At 34.9% G+C, this 16,376-nt stretch overlaps 2 protein-coding genes across 2 annotated transcripts; both read right to left on the reverse strand.

Annotated features, from left to right (window-relative positions):
• Positions 1–6,496: 6,496 nt before the first annotated feature.
• Positions 6,497–13,488, reverse strand: LOC112013271 (ABC transporter B family member 13). Its single transcript, XM_065772927.1, has 9 exons — positions 13,199–13,488; positions 12,318–12,372; positions 12,027–12,202; positions 11,729–11,929; positions 11,211–11,470; positions 10,811–11,124; positions 10,448–10,671; positions 6,756–7,557; positions 6,497–6,621 (listed from the first exon to the last, which is right to left on the reverse strand). Exons 1-9 carry the CDS (start codon positions 13,463–13,465, stop codon positions 6,497–6,499), a joined length of 2,424 nt encoding a protein of 807 aa, XP_065628999.1. The 5' UTR covers positions 13,466–13,488.
• On the reverse strand, positions 8,890–9,832 carry LOC136067283 (ABC transporter B family member 13-like). The gene is made up of 5 exons (XM_065772891.1): positions 9,782–9,832; positions 9,491–9,666; positions 9,331–9,393; positions 9,193–9,239; positions 8,890–8,934 (listed from the first exon to the last, which is right to left on the reverse strand). The coding sequence occupies exons 2-5, from the start codon at positions 9,650–9,652 to the stop codon at positions 8,898–8,900; spliced, it is 309 nt and encodes a 102-aa protein (XP_065628963.1). The 5' UTR covers positions 9,653–9,666; positions 9,782–9,832; the 3' UTR covers positions 8,890–8,897.
• Positions 13,489–16,376: the final 2,888 nt, after the last annotated feature.

Raw genomic sequence — 16,376 nt, forward strand, 5'->3', positions numbered from 1 at the left:
TCAAAGGCCAATAAAGGACTACCATACCTTGTCAGATTCTCAAGAGTAAGTCCCCATCTCTCATACAAGTCTAGGTACATTATCTTTGCCTCACTTCCCTAATCTATCATAACTATTTTAACATCAAAACCCCCAATCCGCAATGTAACTACCAGGGCATCTTGATGGGGTTGAATAGTATCCCTAAGGTCTTTCCTCGTGAAGTCAACATCCTCTCATTGACTCTTTTGTGTACGAGTCCTTCCAATTCTATGTCAGAAGCTAGATTCACAGTCAACACCCTAGATGGTGTTTTCATAGTCTCCACTCATTTCCTAGCTGCATGTATTACCCATATAAGCCCCTGAGTTGGTGTCGAAGTTCCTGTGGTGGTTCCCCCTTTTAATTTCTGCGGGCGTGAATTTTCTCAAACTAAGAATTTTGCCAGATAACCTGCTTTCTCAAGCTGACGCAAATGGTCCTTCAGAGTTTGGCAACCCTCAGTTGTATGTCTACGATCTCGGTGGTACGAACAATAAAGGCTTTGATTCCTTTTGGTAATATCCCCACTCATCTTGTTCAGCCAACGGAAATATGGCCCATTCTTTATCTTTTCCACAATTCAGTAGACAGGCTCTTTATATAATGAGCTAACCATTTCCATCCTTTACTTCTGAGCTTGGGGGAAAAAATCCCTATGAGGTTGAGGGGCCTGATCTGCTTTGACCTCTTTCTTTACTTCTACGAGTACTTTTGCTTTGGCCTTATCTTAACTGATCATCTTCCAATCTCTTGTACTCTTTTACCCGTTCCATCAGTTTGTTCATATCTGTGACTGGCTTTAAGGCTAGTGAAGCCCTCAAGTTGAAATCAATGGGAAGGCCCACCTTAAAGGTAATTGTAGCAATTCCCTGTTATCTCCCCCGATCTTATTATATAATTCCCAATAATGATCTGAATAAGCTCTAAGTGTTTCAACTTCCTTCATTGCTAACGAGAGGAGTGAGGCGAATAGTTTCGGGGTCCTACTACACATCATAAACCTAGCTTCAAATGCCTTAATAAGCTTGTCAAAACCTCAAATAGCCTTTTTTTCTAACCCATCAAACCATCTCATAGTTATCGAACCTAAGCTAGAAGGAAAAATTTTACACATCAGGGCCTCGTTTTTAGAGTATATGGCCATGCTTTGATTGTAATGACTGACGTGCTCCACGTGATTCGTCTTGCCATCATAAATTATGAAAGTTGGCCTAGCAAATCTCTTAGGTAGGTCTGTTTTCTCTATCTCTTTCGAGAATGGGGACTGAGATATTTGATGTAGACCCTTACTCGTGGCATCCTTACTAGTAACATGGGGCATTGTAAGGACTTGGGAATGATGAACTAGCCCTTTAAGCCTCTCCCCATCCTGCTCCTCCCTAGGGGGAGTTTTCTCTTTTTCCCTATGAAGATGAGGTGATCTCCTATCCCTTTTCTAATTCCTATCACCCACTCCGTGCTTATCTCCTCGAGAGTGATTGGATGCTGGACTTGGTCTTCTCTAATGATATAGCTCCTTGTCCTTACGGCGAAGCAATTCTTTGTCCTTCTATGCATTTCTTTGCAATAGGGCCACTTGCTTCCTCTACCTTTTCACCTCCATATCCCTATTTGCATAGGATGGGCCCTCCATATTGGTACCTGACCTTTCTCCTTGTGAAGGAGGGCTAGGTTGCTGCTAAGTCTCCTTATGAACTTCAGACCTCACATGTCGACCTGCATGGATATATTCTTTCGACATACTAGGTTGTTCCAGATGAGCGAGACCGCTCCATGTTCGGTTGGCCATTGTCCCAAAAAATCCAACTCTTCAGTCTTCTGCTTGGTAGAGTGATTCCCATTGATGGCGTTAATTGTAGGGACATGGAATTTGTCCCCCAATGTACTTGCCTTAAAATTCTACTATAACAGTTCACACAACTTAAATACAAATAAATAATAAGGAATAAACACTCCACAATGGGAAACACAAGTAGTGGATTTCTTTGATCATTCGTGTTACAATTACAGTTATAGATGTTGCTATAGGAAACTTTCTTGTTCCCGTGGTGAAACCCTTAGTGTTTCTCTCTCTTTCTACTTCTATTACTCTCCCTAGATAGACTTTTCTTCTTCTTCCAAAAAGAAAATTGCCTCCTTCTCCATTGAAGTTTCCTCTTATTTATAAGTCTCACTTCTACTCCTACTTTTACAGCTGTTACACTGCCGACCTAGTCTTCAAAAATATTTTTCTTACTTTATTGGTTTCTTCCCCTTCCTTATCCCTGAACTCTTCCTCCAGTGAGATATTTTTACTGTTTAGGTTGTCTTACATGCATTTAATGCTGCAAAGGTTAGGTGAGCACTCCCAAATTGAGGTAGAGATAAAAATCTTCTATCTTCTTGCGTGTTCTAGAAGTTTCCCGCAGTTCCTAGCGCCTTCTAGTGGCAGTATGTGGATCATCCGTGCAGCTGTTTGAACACACGATTATCCTTCCATTCTCTTCACGGGAGTCACTATACCACACATTCCCCTTCTCAAGCGTGAGGTTTAACTTTCTTTTTCTTACAGTCTATTCCCTTCTTGGACTTCCTCCTTGTAGCCAAATCTGTCCTAATCTCATTCCCGTGGCCTATTTCATTTGTGGGCTTTAATCTGGACGGTGATCTTTCCACTCCCCACACTATATTTGTGTACTTCTAGTATATAACCTACTTAAAAAAAAAAATATATATATATATACTAGTATATAACCTACTTTAAAAAAAAAATATATATATATATATATATTATCTTGTTTATTTAAATAATTTAATTAATCGTATAATTTAATACATAATTAATTTTTTGAATTGTCATGTAGTGGTTTTGAATTTTATCATGATTAATTATAAGCAAATTAATTACACCAATCGTTGGACCTCACATGAGATGAAGCCACTCATTAATGGCTAATAGTGACTAATACAATAATTGGAATTTATAATTTTTCTTAAAATCGCCATTGATAATTAAAAGAAACCCGTGTGGGACATGAGTAGTAATATTAGATTAGGGCCCTTGGCTTACACTTGATGGCATAATTTTTCTTTTGGAAGAAAAGTAAATTTATTTAAAAAAGTAGAAATTCAAATACAATCAAATATTGTAGTTAACTCAGCTATAAAAAAAGAAATAATAAAAAATAAAATTTTTTTGATCCACTATTACCACAAGTAGTAACTATAATGTTATGAGCATTATAATTCAACTGGTATTTTTTTGTATTTTCAACTAATACATCAAATATTCAAAAATCTTTCATCCCAACTTTCAAAAAATATTTAAAAAAAAAAAAATCAATACAACACTTAACACCCTCCTTGATAGGCTAATTTTCAATATTGACCAAGGAGTCATCCACTCTGACCTTAGAACAAATACGAGATGTGAAGGATGTTCCTCCACATCTCATTGCTGTAATACAAGCCGATTTGGCTTGAATTAATTAAAATTACAGTGTTCTTTCTCCAAAAAAAAAAAATCTTGTAGTTAATTCAGCAAAATAATAATAATAATAATAATAATAATCATCATCATCATCATCATCATCATCATCACTATACAAAAAGTACGAATAAACCAGTAATTACAAGACTGAGCAACCTCCTTGACAATCATAATTTGCTGTTCATGGGGTCCTTCACTTTGACCTTCAATATTGCCTTAGAACAAAAACGTGAGTCCCATTAAATTTTTTGCTATCACTTTTCTAATATGATGATAGTGAAAGAGGAAATTTTATGGTCTATGTCCTATCATTAAAATTAATGAGCCACAACCAATTAACTACTGGTCCAACAATAACCTGCCCTGCAAGCATGCAAGCCTGCAACTTTGTTTGAAAGTTCTACGTGTTAAAAGATGTGGGAACTATAATTTTAAGTTTCAAATATTTGTATCATTTTAATTTGTTCAACTGATAATATAAATTGTCGTCAAATAAGAAACATAGGATGAAATTCCCCCCTTCACTGATCATAGACAAAATGCCCATGTAATTAACAATTTCCATTAGTTTCAAAATTAAAATGAGATATTTTGAAATAGATCAATGTCCACATTGCGAATTTCTCTCGTTTTGACTTTGTGAATTTTTAATTAAAATTTTGCAATTGATTGAAATTGTTAAGAACAGGAGTCATTTTTCCTATTATCAATTCATTAATAGGTTGATTGTTCAATTTTATAGTTAATTTGGGCGATGGAACTTCACCTTGTAATTTAAAGGGAAAATTGCAAAAAAAAGAAGAAAATTACTATTCTCCACTGGAAAATTTTGCCTCATTTCCATTGTCCCTTGAAACTATCAAAATTTTCTATTGGCACCCTAAATTGAGAGAATTGTATCAATATACCTCTTGTTGTGTAATTCGATGTTAAATAGCAATAATAAGAGTAATTTCATCGTTGCACATGGATGAGTATGTTGGGTGTCTGGGTGGTATGTGCGGCTCACACATGTATCCATTTTTGACTCATTTTAATGTTCAATATAGACGGCATGGAGCACAATGAAATTCCCACCCGCCCATATTCAAAGGGTTACTACATAAATCTTATAAATTTGTGTTATTAATCTTAAAAAAATGAGATGTTGATTTATTATGTTATTGAATTAATACTAATCACATTCATTATCATGTTTGTGCGTTTTTAGACCTCTTAAAACATAAAATGGTTAACCTAGTTATTTAGCCAAGTGATTACTTAGGTAAATTATTTAAATCTAGGTTAACACAAGTAAATCATATTATGTAAACAATGCGGAAAATAAAAAAACGCAACGATATGATGACCTAGAAAAACCAAACCAGTAAAAAACCTGTAAATGATTTAACCTAGCTATCCTTAAGGTAAAACAGATACACTATGAAAGAATTGAAGTTTTACAATAGCGACTTAAACTACTAACATCCTATTGCTATATGAAGTAGAAAACTTACTATCACGACCATGTGATAGCTCCGAGTCCACGAACTACTTTTTTCCTTGATCCACAACAACCACAAGTATTCCCACTTGTGTTTTCTTTAAGCTCTTGAAACAGCAACCGAAGTGATCATCAAGCTCTCAACATCAATCTTGATCTTGATAACACTAAGTATGTATGAAGATAAACACCTCTGGATCTCACAAGAGATTCACACACACAACATATCGACAACCTTTAAAACGTGACTAGAGTTTTTCTTTTTATACTTGAAGCAAAACATAAAACCCTACATGTCATATGGGCTTGTGCTGAGTTAGAAAATTCTGCAAAAAACAATATGCACGGGTTTCGATCGATTGAGTCTAATTTTCGATCAGTCAAGTCTTGCAGAAATTGAATAGTAATTTCCTGCAATTACTCGATTCTAACTTTACACATAACCACACTTTGAGTAGCATTAATCTAGACTAAAATATTTTGATCATAGTTTGTTAACATTACACATTGAAGTTCTAATACATTAAGATCCTAAAGTTTTAGAACCTAACAATATTAATTTAGTAAAATGACAGTTTTAACATTTTCCAAAAAAAAGTCCCACCAAATTATTAAAAGTGCATGAATTTAGTATCACATTAAAATTTTATCTGATAAGAAAGTGCTAACATTCTGTTATGTAATTGACTCCCGATAATCTACAATATTTTTTAATATAAATATCTTAGCAATGATATTTTCTATTTTTTTTTTTCATTATAAGAAAAGAAGTGAAACAGAAATAAGATCTTGGTAAGGTTTGAGACTTCCCTCAAGATCCCGAAGAGGATGAAAATGAAATTGTTTAACATGGTTTAAGACTCTGACACTTATTATTCTTTCTTAAAAAGATAAGGACACAAATACTAAGAGTACTTTAATTTTTTATTTTTTATTTTTAAATTTAAGTAACATTTATATTTTGACTTCTTCATCGTTTTGCTACCTGAAAATTTTCAGTGAATATTAAAAACAATAAGAACATGACATATAAGTAAAAAAAGGCACATTTGATGAAGAAACATGGGACTCTGACAACATGGGCAGCAGCATTGTTTTCTCATTCTATATTATATTTGCCTTATTCTGTGGAGTCATAGAGACGTGCCAAATTGTATGTTCCCATACCTATGGCTATGATCTGCCTCATGCAATATAACGTTGAAAGAGAAATGTTGTGTTATACATAATAATTATAAAGAGAACAATAATCAAAAGTGGAAACCATAAATTGAAAATATATAAATAAATAAAAGATTAGGTGATAAATTATTAATTTTTTTAAATTTTTTTTTTTTTTTATACAAGATAGAAATTCTACTATAGCCTAATTTAAGACATTTTTGTGGTGAACTTATATTAGAACAAAAAACAACTTGCCACTTATGAATTTGTTTTGAAAATGTTATAAATGTAGTTTTACTATTCAAAGTAAATAGAATTTTCTATATATATATATATATATTGTTGAAAAAAGGCATAAATTACATATTTAATTGGTCAGCAAGAGCACTTCTTACTAATGTTGCATCTGCTGCTAAAATTGATGTCAGTGAGCCTGTATTATTCTCATCGAAATCAAACCAGCCAACTTCATTGGAAAGGATAGCTGCAGTTGAAGAAAGACATATAGTTCTTAATTAGAATGAATGATTATATTTTGAACATGCTTGTAGCTGTTATCCTGCGTCAAGAAGATTATTACTTTTGATAATTGTAGTTGTATGGTGAAGAGACAATAACCTGAGAACATTAATAATCGAATACGAGTGGTGAGACGCTCTCCCATCAATGTATAGAAATAGTGTTGCAATAGATATATAGGAATAGTAATAACTGCCACTCCAACAAATATAAGAGCTATCCGCTGGATTTCATCTCTCATTTGAGAAAGATCAGGAGAATAAAATGCAGTCAAGATATGTGTGATTCCAAAGGCAAACATAGGAGCTTCCATGCCAGCAAGAACTGCACCCACTGAGCCAAGTACTGCATAAGGCCACTCTGGAGCATTTAGTTTTAGTAGTTCCCAAATCGATGGAGTGTGCTTTGATGGGGATGAGTTTTGATCACTTGGCTGCATTTCACTTATAGTATTTGATTTAAACTCCAGGGGATGGTTCTGATATTCTCGAAAACTGGAACTTGCAGAATAATCTCTAAAGCTGGAATGCCTTGAACTTCCAGAGCGAGATATTGAGCTAGGATCTTTAACATTTTCTGTAACCTGCAAGTTCACCAGAGTTGCATACTCACCGTTCTTGGATATTAATTCCATGTGCGTCCCACTTTCAACAACCTGACCATTCTTTAGCACTATGATTGTATCAACATCTCGTACAGTGGATAGCCTATGTGCAACTATGATTGTTGTCCGATTTGACATTATTTTATTTAGTGCTTGCTGCACTATGACTTCTGATTCTGCATCAAGAGCACTGGTGGCCTCATCTAGAAGTAAAATCTTGGGGTTTCTCAGCACTGCTCTTGCAATTGCAATTCTTTGTTTTTGCCCTCCTGAAAGCTGTGTTCCTCCCTCCCCAACCTGAATTCAACAACCATCAAACTTGAGGATAGGACAACATATTTGCCAAAAATAATGAGGTTATGATCATGTTCCAAGATTGTCCTCTAAATGTAGTATACCATCAGTATGTTTGTGCATTATAGGACATGGTCAACGTAATAAAACTTTATTATTTTCAGTTTATTGAAAATGAGGTGGTTTGAAAAAGCTTTACCTAGGAAAAAAGTGAAGTTAAAAAAGAAACGAAAAAAAAAAAAAAAACCTTTCAAAATGTGCAGTTTAAAACTGTTTTACTGAACGAGCACTAAGTTTCAATATATGAAAAATGGACAATGAGCGGTACACTTGACAAAGGCTTGCAATAGGACACACCTGAGTATCATAACCATTAGGTAATCCTTCAATGAAAGAATGTGCATTTGCAGCTTTGGCAGCTAGTATAATCTGATCCATGTCTGCATCTTGTTTACCAAACAGAATATTTCCAAATATAGTTGTTGCAAATAATGCTGGTTCCTGGCTAACCAATCCCATTTGTTCCCTCAGCCATTTCAATTCAAGGCTCTTGAGATCATGTCCATCCAACAGTATGTTACCTTGTACATTTTCAGGCATAAGCCACATGAGCTTTCAAAGTTTAATAATTTACATTCAGAAGTCAACTAGTGAATTTTCCTACAATCACAATTTGGACACTAAAAATAAATAGTCTCTGCCAAGGTGGGCATTACATACCTGAAGTGGGTTCATAGAAACGTTGAACCATGGAAATAATAGTGCTCTTTCCTGAGCCACTTGGACCAACTACTGCAAAGGTCTTCCCAGCAGTAATTGAGAAGCTCAAATTTTCAAAAACCAAACTGGATCGTGAAGGATAAGCAAAACAGACCTCGAAAAAGTCAATTTGACCAGCTACTTTTGACAACACTACTCCAGCATCTGATGTTTTAGAAGACTTGGAATCTGTTTCAATCATGCTTATGATATTGGCAGCAGCCGCCTGGCCTTTCGCAATGGCAGCAAGGTTTGGCATTGCTTGACCGAGAGCACTACAAAAAAAGAAGTTTGTTTTTAATCTAAACAAAAATATAATGGAACAGTTATACCTGCAAACATCTTTAAAAAAGGGACTTACAATCCACTGAAGATGACATTGATAATTGTCGTGAACGCTTTTGCTCCATTTGTGTCCCGATGTCTGACAAGTATGCCGGCATACCAGAGAAGCAATGCCCACGCACAAAATAAAAGGCCATATGTAAATCCTACACCAACTCCTTTTGCCAAGCCACTCCTCTTCCCTAGTTTAAGGGCTCTATTAAGTGATTTGGAGTATGCATCAATTGCTATGTCCTCTCCTACGAATGAGTACACTGTACGAACCTGTGAAATAACCTGAGCCATGCAAAAGGGAAGAGGAAAAGAAAAGAAAAAAAATGTTAAAGCCAGAACACATGAGAATCAGCTCAACAATCAGCCAAGGTGTAATTAGATATACAATCAATTCTATGCTGATATGCTTTATGTTATTTGAAGTAACTGCCATGTTAAAATCCAGCTTCAGCACAGAGGTAACAACTATCAAATGTCCCCATTAGTATTTGCAACAATTCAATGGGGATAGCAGGAGATGTTTTAAAGGCAATTGTTTACCTCTTCTGCAACTTTTCCAGCTTCAGCATAAGCAGCCTCACCTTTTTCTGATAAGGTAGACATAATAATAGTATAAGCCCCCCCTGCGAAAGCTATCAATGGAACAACAGCCAAGGTGAGAAGTGTAAGCTGCCATACCGATGCAAATCCAACAGCAAATCCAACAATGAACTGAGAAATGTAACGCAGAGCATGACCTGTCTGCATTAAGATACAATATAATCTTATTCATTTTTAAAATCCAATGCCAAATTTGTTCAGTATATCATCAAGCATAGCCACTTGTATTATGATATACCTTGTCACCTATTGCATCCTGCACTAGTATTGCGTCACTGGAAATGTGGTAAATAATATTTGAATCTCTGGCATCAGTGTCAAAGAAATTGATATCCTTGTTTAAAACTGATTGAAGATACTTCGTTCTCAAACGAGCAGTTTGCCTCTCTCCAGTTTGCATCCATAATGCAACACCTGAAGACATCAAGTAAACAAGGATGCTTACACTCAACTAGGTGAAAAAACCAAAGCAGTTGGCAGGAAAGGATAACAATGCCAGCCAGATTAGACTTAGTATCATCAGACATACCTATCCACGCTGATGCCAAAACAATGACTCCAAGATAAACTAAGTACAGAGAATACTGCAAAAACACAAAAGTTCAGATACAATTGCAGTACAAGTGCATATATAAAAAGGATATTAATCCTGAATCATTATGTATATTCTAACATTAAGTGCTACTTCTTTCCAAACTGATATACATTATAAAACAATGGTTGGGCAAAACTCAAAATTTCTAGTGCAGACTGCTTTTCAAAAGCCTTTATAATAATGAATTCTAAAGGAAAGTGATAAAATTACCAATTGTTTCAAAAGCTTAAACTTTTAGGAAATTATGAATTTAATCTTTTAATCATTATTCTAGTTTCTAACATACACAAAAAACAGCCCTACTTGNAAAAAGAAGTTGTATATAAGTAAATAAACTAATACTATTTTTTTGAGAAGAAAATAAAATAATAATAATAAGATAACCAAAAAAAAAAAAAAAGGCTAATCCAAACGAACCAAAGTGCCTAGGAAATTTTAACTCAGGAGAGCAGAATTATTTTCATTAAAACGAAAAAAAAAAAAAAAAAACCTTTCAAAATGTGCAGTTTAAAACTGTTTTACTGAACGAGCACTAAGTTTCAATATATGAAAAATGGACAATGAGCGGTACACTTGACAAAGGCTTGCAATAGGACACACCTGAGTATCATAACCATTAGGTAATCCTTCAATGAAAGAATGTGCATTTGCAGCTTTGGCAGCTAGTATAATCTGATCCATGTCTGCATCTTGTTTACCAAACAGAATATTTCCAAATATAGTTGTTGCAAATAATGCTGGTTCCTGGCTAACCAATCCCATTTGTTCCCTCAGCCATTTCAATTCAAGGCTCTTGAGATCATGTCCATCCAACAGTATGTTACCTTGTACATTTTCAGGCATAAGCCACATGAGCTTTCAAAGTTTAATAATTTACATTCAGAAGTCAACTAGTGAATTTTCCTACAATCACAATTTGGACACTAAAAATAAATAGTCTCTGCCAAGGTGGGCATTACATACCTGAAGTGGGTTCATAGAAACGTTGAACCATGGAAATAATAGTGCTCTTTCCTGAGCCACTTGGACCAACTACTGCAAAGGTCTTCCCAGCAGTAATTGAGAAGCTCAAATTTTCAAAAACCAAACTGGATCGTGAAGGATAAGCAAAACAGACCTCGAAAAAGTCAATTTGACCAGCTACTTTTGACAACACTACTCCAGCATCTGATGTTTTAGAAGACTTGGAATCTGTTTCAATCATGCTTATGATATTGGCAGCAGCCGCCTGGCCTTTCGCAATGGCAGCAAGGTTTGGCATTGCTTGACCGAGAGCACTACAAAAAAAGAAGTTTGTTTTTAATCTAAACAAAAATATAATGGAACAGTTATACCTGCAAACATCTTTAAAAAAGGGACTTACAATCCACTGAAGATGACATTGATAATTGTCGTGAACGCTTTTGCTCCATTTGTGTCCCGATGTCTGACAAGTATGCCGGCATACCAGAGAAGCAATGCCCACGCACAAAATAAAAGGCCATATGTAAATCCTACACCAACTCCTTTTGCCAAGCCACTCCTCTTCCCTAGTTTAAGGGCTCTATTAAGTGATTTGGAGTATGCATCAATTGCTATGTCCTCTCCTACGAATGAGTACACTGTACGAACCTGTGAAATAACCTGAGCCATGCAAAAGGGAAGAGGAAAAGAAAAGAAAAAAAATGTTAAAGCCAGAACACATGAGAATCAGCTCAACAATCAGCCAAGGTGTAATTAGATATACAATCAATTCTATGCTGATATGCTTTATGTTATTTGAAGTAACTGCCATGTTAAAATCCAGCTTCAGCACAGAGGTAACAACTATCAAATGTCCCCATTAGTATTTGCAACAATTCAATGGGGATAGCAGGAGATGTTTTAAAGGCAATTGTTTACCTCTTCTGCAACTTTTCCAGCTTCAGCATAAGCAGCCTCACCTTTTTCTGATAAGGTAGACATAATAATAGTATAAGCCCCCCCTGCGAAAGCTATCAATGGAACAACAGCCAAGGTGAGAAGTGTAAGCTGCCATACCGATGCAAATCCAACAGCAAATCCAACAATGAACTGAGAAATGTAACGCAGAGCATGACCTGTCTGCATTAAGATACAATATAATCTTATTCATTTTTAAAATCCAATGCCAAATTTGTTCAGTATATCATCAAGCATAGCCACTTGTATTATGATATACCTTGTCACCTATTGCATCCTGCACTAGTATTGCGTCACTGGAAATGTGGTAAATAATATTTGAATCTCTGGCATCAGTGTCAAAGAAATTGATATCCTTGTTTAAAACTGATTGAAGATACTTCGTTCTCAAACGAGCAGTTTGCCTCTCTCCAGTTTGCATCCATAATGCAACACCTGAAAACATCAAGTAAACAAGGATGCTTACACTCAACTAGGTGAAAAAACCAAAGCAGTTGGCAGGAAAGGATAACAATGCCAGCCAGATTAGACTTAGTATCATCAGACATACCTATCCACGCTGATGCCAAAACAATGACTCCAAGATAAACTAAGTACAGAGAATACTGCAAAAACACAAAAGTTCAGATACAATTGCAGTACAAGTGCATATATAAAAAGGATATTAATCCTGAATCATTATGTATATTCTAACATTGAGTGCTACTTCTTTCCAAACTGATATACATTATAAAACAATGGTTGGGCAAAACTCAAAATTTCTAGTGCAGACTGCTTTTCAAAAGCCTTTATAGTAATGAATTCTAAAGGAAAGTGATAAAATTACCAATTGTTTCAAAAGCTTAAACTTTTAGGAAATTATGAATTTAATCTTTTAATCATTATTCTAGTTTCTAACATACACAAAAAACAGCCCTACTTGAATCACTCTTTAATTATAGTAGTTGGACGAGCTGGGAAGATATCAACTTGAATTCATCTTGGTTAAATACCCTTTTAACTCCAAAATTGCCTCTCATCCTTCTATATGATTTGGTAAATTTCATACCAATTTTCTAAAATAGTATAAGACTTCCTTATTTCTTTATATAGAAGAGGTGAACATGGCATTCTGTACCTCACATGCAAAGTATCAACTATGGGTAAACATCTTGCTAAACTTGTTAGACACGTTAGGTTCCCCAATTGAATTCGAACACCTGGTAAAACACAAATTATGTTATCTTTTCCAAGGACCATTAATTCAATTGGGAAACTTAATGTAGTGCGACTAGTTCATGTACCTAAGTTTTACCCCGAGAATTTATCCATTTTGACCCATTAGTTAGCAGTCTTACTTCATTCTAATTTTTAAATGAATTCCAAGAAAAAAAAAAAAAGTACTAAAAGGTAATCCAAAAGTCAAAATGAAGGTATCAAAGTTCCTCGTACCTTGGAAACCTGTGAAGACAATTTGTGAGGGTTCTTGGATAGATGTCCTAAAGAATCAATCATACGACCAAACAAAATAAAGAACACAGGAAGTGCAGCACCATGGATGCAAGCCCCGACACTTCCGAAAAACATCAAGACACAATCAATTTTATCAGCAGCAGCAAATAGGCCAAGTAATGAAACACTCTTCTTTTTGCTTGCATTAGATGTATCTTCCATTTTTACAACTGGGTTGGAACTGGAGGCAAGCTCCACTTCTTCCATGGAAAAATGTAGACTAAAAAGTTGCAGAGACAGTTAAGAGTGATAACAGAAATTGGAAACAAAGCACGTGACGCTCTTTCTTTTCATGAAAAAGCTTGAAAATGATGGCAACATCCATTTCTTCGCGCCAATAAATGTAAAGTTATAACTAGTTGGCCAGCCAACAGAAAACTCGGCTACTCCTTAGCTGTCTATTGAACTTTTATTATTGATAGTCACCGAACACACATCATCACATGACTGAAATTGTGCTTTTAAAACACAATTTCACAGTTTCAAGTGAAATTTGCGAAATCATTTTTTTTTTTCTAATTTTAAATTTAAAAAGATTGATTCAAAAGACAGTGGGTACAAAGTATGCAATAGAAAGTGAGTAATCAATTTTCCGTACACGGTATTGATTAATAAAAAAAAATACTATATCAATAACATTTTCATAAAAAATCTTAAGTGCTATGTTGTTATTGAGAGTTACAGGTGGATAAAAAAATAATGGCAAAAACACCATTTTAGTCCTTACATTTTGGGGTTACAGTCAATTTGGTTCCTACATTTTTGTAACAATCAATTTGGTCAATGTTATTTTCAACTTATAATAAATTTGATCATTGCCGTTAACTCATTAACAGAAAATGCCTACATGGCAAATGGTGTGAACAGTTGGCATACTTGATGCTAACGTGGTATTAAAATAGTAATAAAAAATTGTCCCATAGCATTTGAATAAACAAAAATTAATTTATCAATTTTAATGAAAAAAAAAAGAAAAAAAAACTAAAAACCAAAAACTAAAAACATGAACCCAAATGATTTTGAACGTGAACCTAGATTTGGAAGCACACATCTTCATAAACTAAGCCCAGATCTTAACCACAACAAAAAAACCAAACTCACAATATCTCTATTCGTTCCCTCACAACTTTCGTTCCATTCCACGAAGCCCAAAACCGTAGCCAAAAACCCAAAAACCCAAACTCACAATATCTCCACTCACTTTCTCAACACTACTGCAAAATTGTTCATCAACTTCAATTCATTACCGAAAATTTCATAAACAAAAGAACGCAAAAAAAAAAAAAAAAAAAATCCCTTCAATATTTTCTATCACTTCCCTTTTCATGTTCCTAACTTTGTCCCTGGAATCATTTACACATTGAGAAAAAAATCCTTTTGGCAAATTTGTTTTGGATTTTGTTTTTCCGTCAGTTTCGTGAGAAAATCTCAAAGGTTCTATGTATTTGAACTATTTTTGCTGAATTTCAGAGGGGATTTGTAGATGATTGAGATTTGAATAGGTTCCATATCTAGGTTCATGTAAGAACGCAATTTGGGTTTCTAGCCTAAGTGATGGATGAACTTAGGCCCAAAAATCCCAATATAATAAATTTGTAGAGAGTGGGTTGGAAAACTGGGCTTTAATGAGTTGGACAATAGATAGAATGGATTCAGGTAATAAGAAAAGAAAGATAAACTAATTTAAACTAAGGAAAATCGTCCTCTGCAAAGTCCGAGGAGATCAATTCTTATATATTTCTCTCATGTTGGTTTACAGATCTAATTCTTGATGGCTACGGTGATTCTCTTTTAGTTTTTCGATCCCTCTCTCTCAGAGTCTCTCTTCCATTTTATACTATCTTCTCCTTTCATCTTCACCTTCCATGTGCAGATCAAATTATAGGTGTTGATCTTTGTCCTATCAACATCTTCTTAAAGTCTTTAGGTAGTAGCTGTAAGGTTGAAAATTACTATTCAGGTATCACTTCCTTATCAATGCGGCCAGATAGTTAGCTGTAAAAGCATTTAATGCAGTGGTAGCAGCTTTCCCTTGAGATATTTCATGACCTTTCTCTGTCTTGTTCCTTCCTGATACTTATCCTAATTCATGGAATGATCTAGAATGTTACTCTTGATGGCAGACCACACCCTCTGACCTCAGCTTTGCCCAGCTGAGGAGGGATTCTTCCTCGGACCACCCTTCTGGACAACCTTAACCGGATTTCACCTCTTTACTTACTAACATGATTCCTCATGAAAGTGTTTACCCGTCCTCGGATTGTTTAATGTTCTTGAATTGGGCCCCTAACCCAATATATACATAAATATAGGCTCCTAGGCCTAACACCCCTATAGTTCACATTCAAAATCATCTGGGATCATGTTTTTAGCTTTTGGTTTTTAATTTTACTTTTTTTTTCATTAAAATTGATAAATAAATTTTTGCTTATTCAAATGCTGATGGAGCATTTTTTTATTGTTATTTTAATGCCATGTCAGCATCAAGTATACCAACTGTTCACACCATTTGCCATGTAGGCATTTTTCGTTAGTGAGTTAACGACAACGACCAAATTGATTACAAGTTGAAAATAACATGGACTAAATTGATTGCTACAAAAATGTAGGGACCAAAATAGTGTTTTTGCCAAAAATAATTTAAATTTTGAATTCAAATTAGAACCAATAACAACTTACTATTTATGATTTATTATGAAAGTATTATGAAAATATTGTGGTGGCAACACTCGAGTCAGTATAATAGGCTAATAGCTCGGCAATTAATCACCAACTTCCAACTTCTTTTGCCGCCTTTGTTGTTGTGCTTATTATAGGATCCTCTTTTGCCACCTGATTCCAAAAAAATTAGCTCAATAATTGGGAAAAAAATTTATTTTTTGGGCCCAGATTGGTCATGGTCCTCGTGGCTGTAAAACTTAGGACCACTACTAGCTAAACCATTTTACATAATGTCGAGTAGGGTCTGCCACCAAAGGAGGTACTAATTTGCAGAACCAAACATGCTACACAAAAATAATAAATCAGTAGTAGACTAAACCCGACTTCTTGGATGATCCTAACTTCCAAACTGTTTTGATGCACTACAAAATTCGTACAGGCTGGTTATACGAATCTA

The sequence above is a fragment of the Quercus suber genome, unplaced genomic scaffold (assembly GCF_002906115.3).
Source record: "Quercus suber isolate HL8 unplaced genomic scaffold, Cork oak 2.0 scaffold_66, whole genome shotgun sequence".
NCBI lineage: Eukaryota > Viridiplantae > Streptophyta > Magnoliopsida > Fagales > Fagaceae > Quercus > Quercus suber.

Bases quoted from the DNA above. Each gene is read 5' to 3' on its own strand.
- LOC136067283 (XM_065772891.1), bottom strand. From the start codon at position 9,652: ATGCAAACTGGAGAGAGGCAAACTGCTCGTTTGAGAACGAAGTATCTT. The intron at 9,240-9,330 runs GTATGGCAGCTT...CTACCTTATCAG, and splicing joins TTGCTGTTGGATTTGCATCG to AAAAAGGTGAGGCTGCTTAT. The intron at 8,935-9,192 runs GTAAACAATTGC...TGCATGGCTCAG, and splicing joins CTGGAAAAGTTGCAGAAGAG to GTTATTTCACAGGTTCGTAC.
- LOC112013271 (XM_065772927.1), bottom strand. From the start codon at position 13,465: ATGGAAGAAGTGGAGCTTGCCTCCAGTTCCAACCCAGTTGTAAAAATG. The intron at 12,203-12,317 runs GTATGTCTGATG...TGATGTTTTCAG, and splicing joins TTTGGCATCAGCGTGGATAG to GTGTTGCATTATGGATGCAA. The intron at 11,930-12,026 runs GTATATCATAAT...ATCTTAATGCAG, and splicing joins AGGATGCAATAGGTGACAAG to ACAGGTCATGCTCTGCGTTA.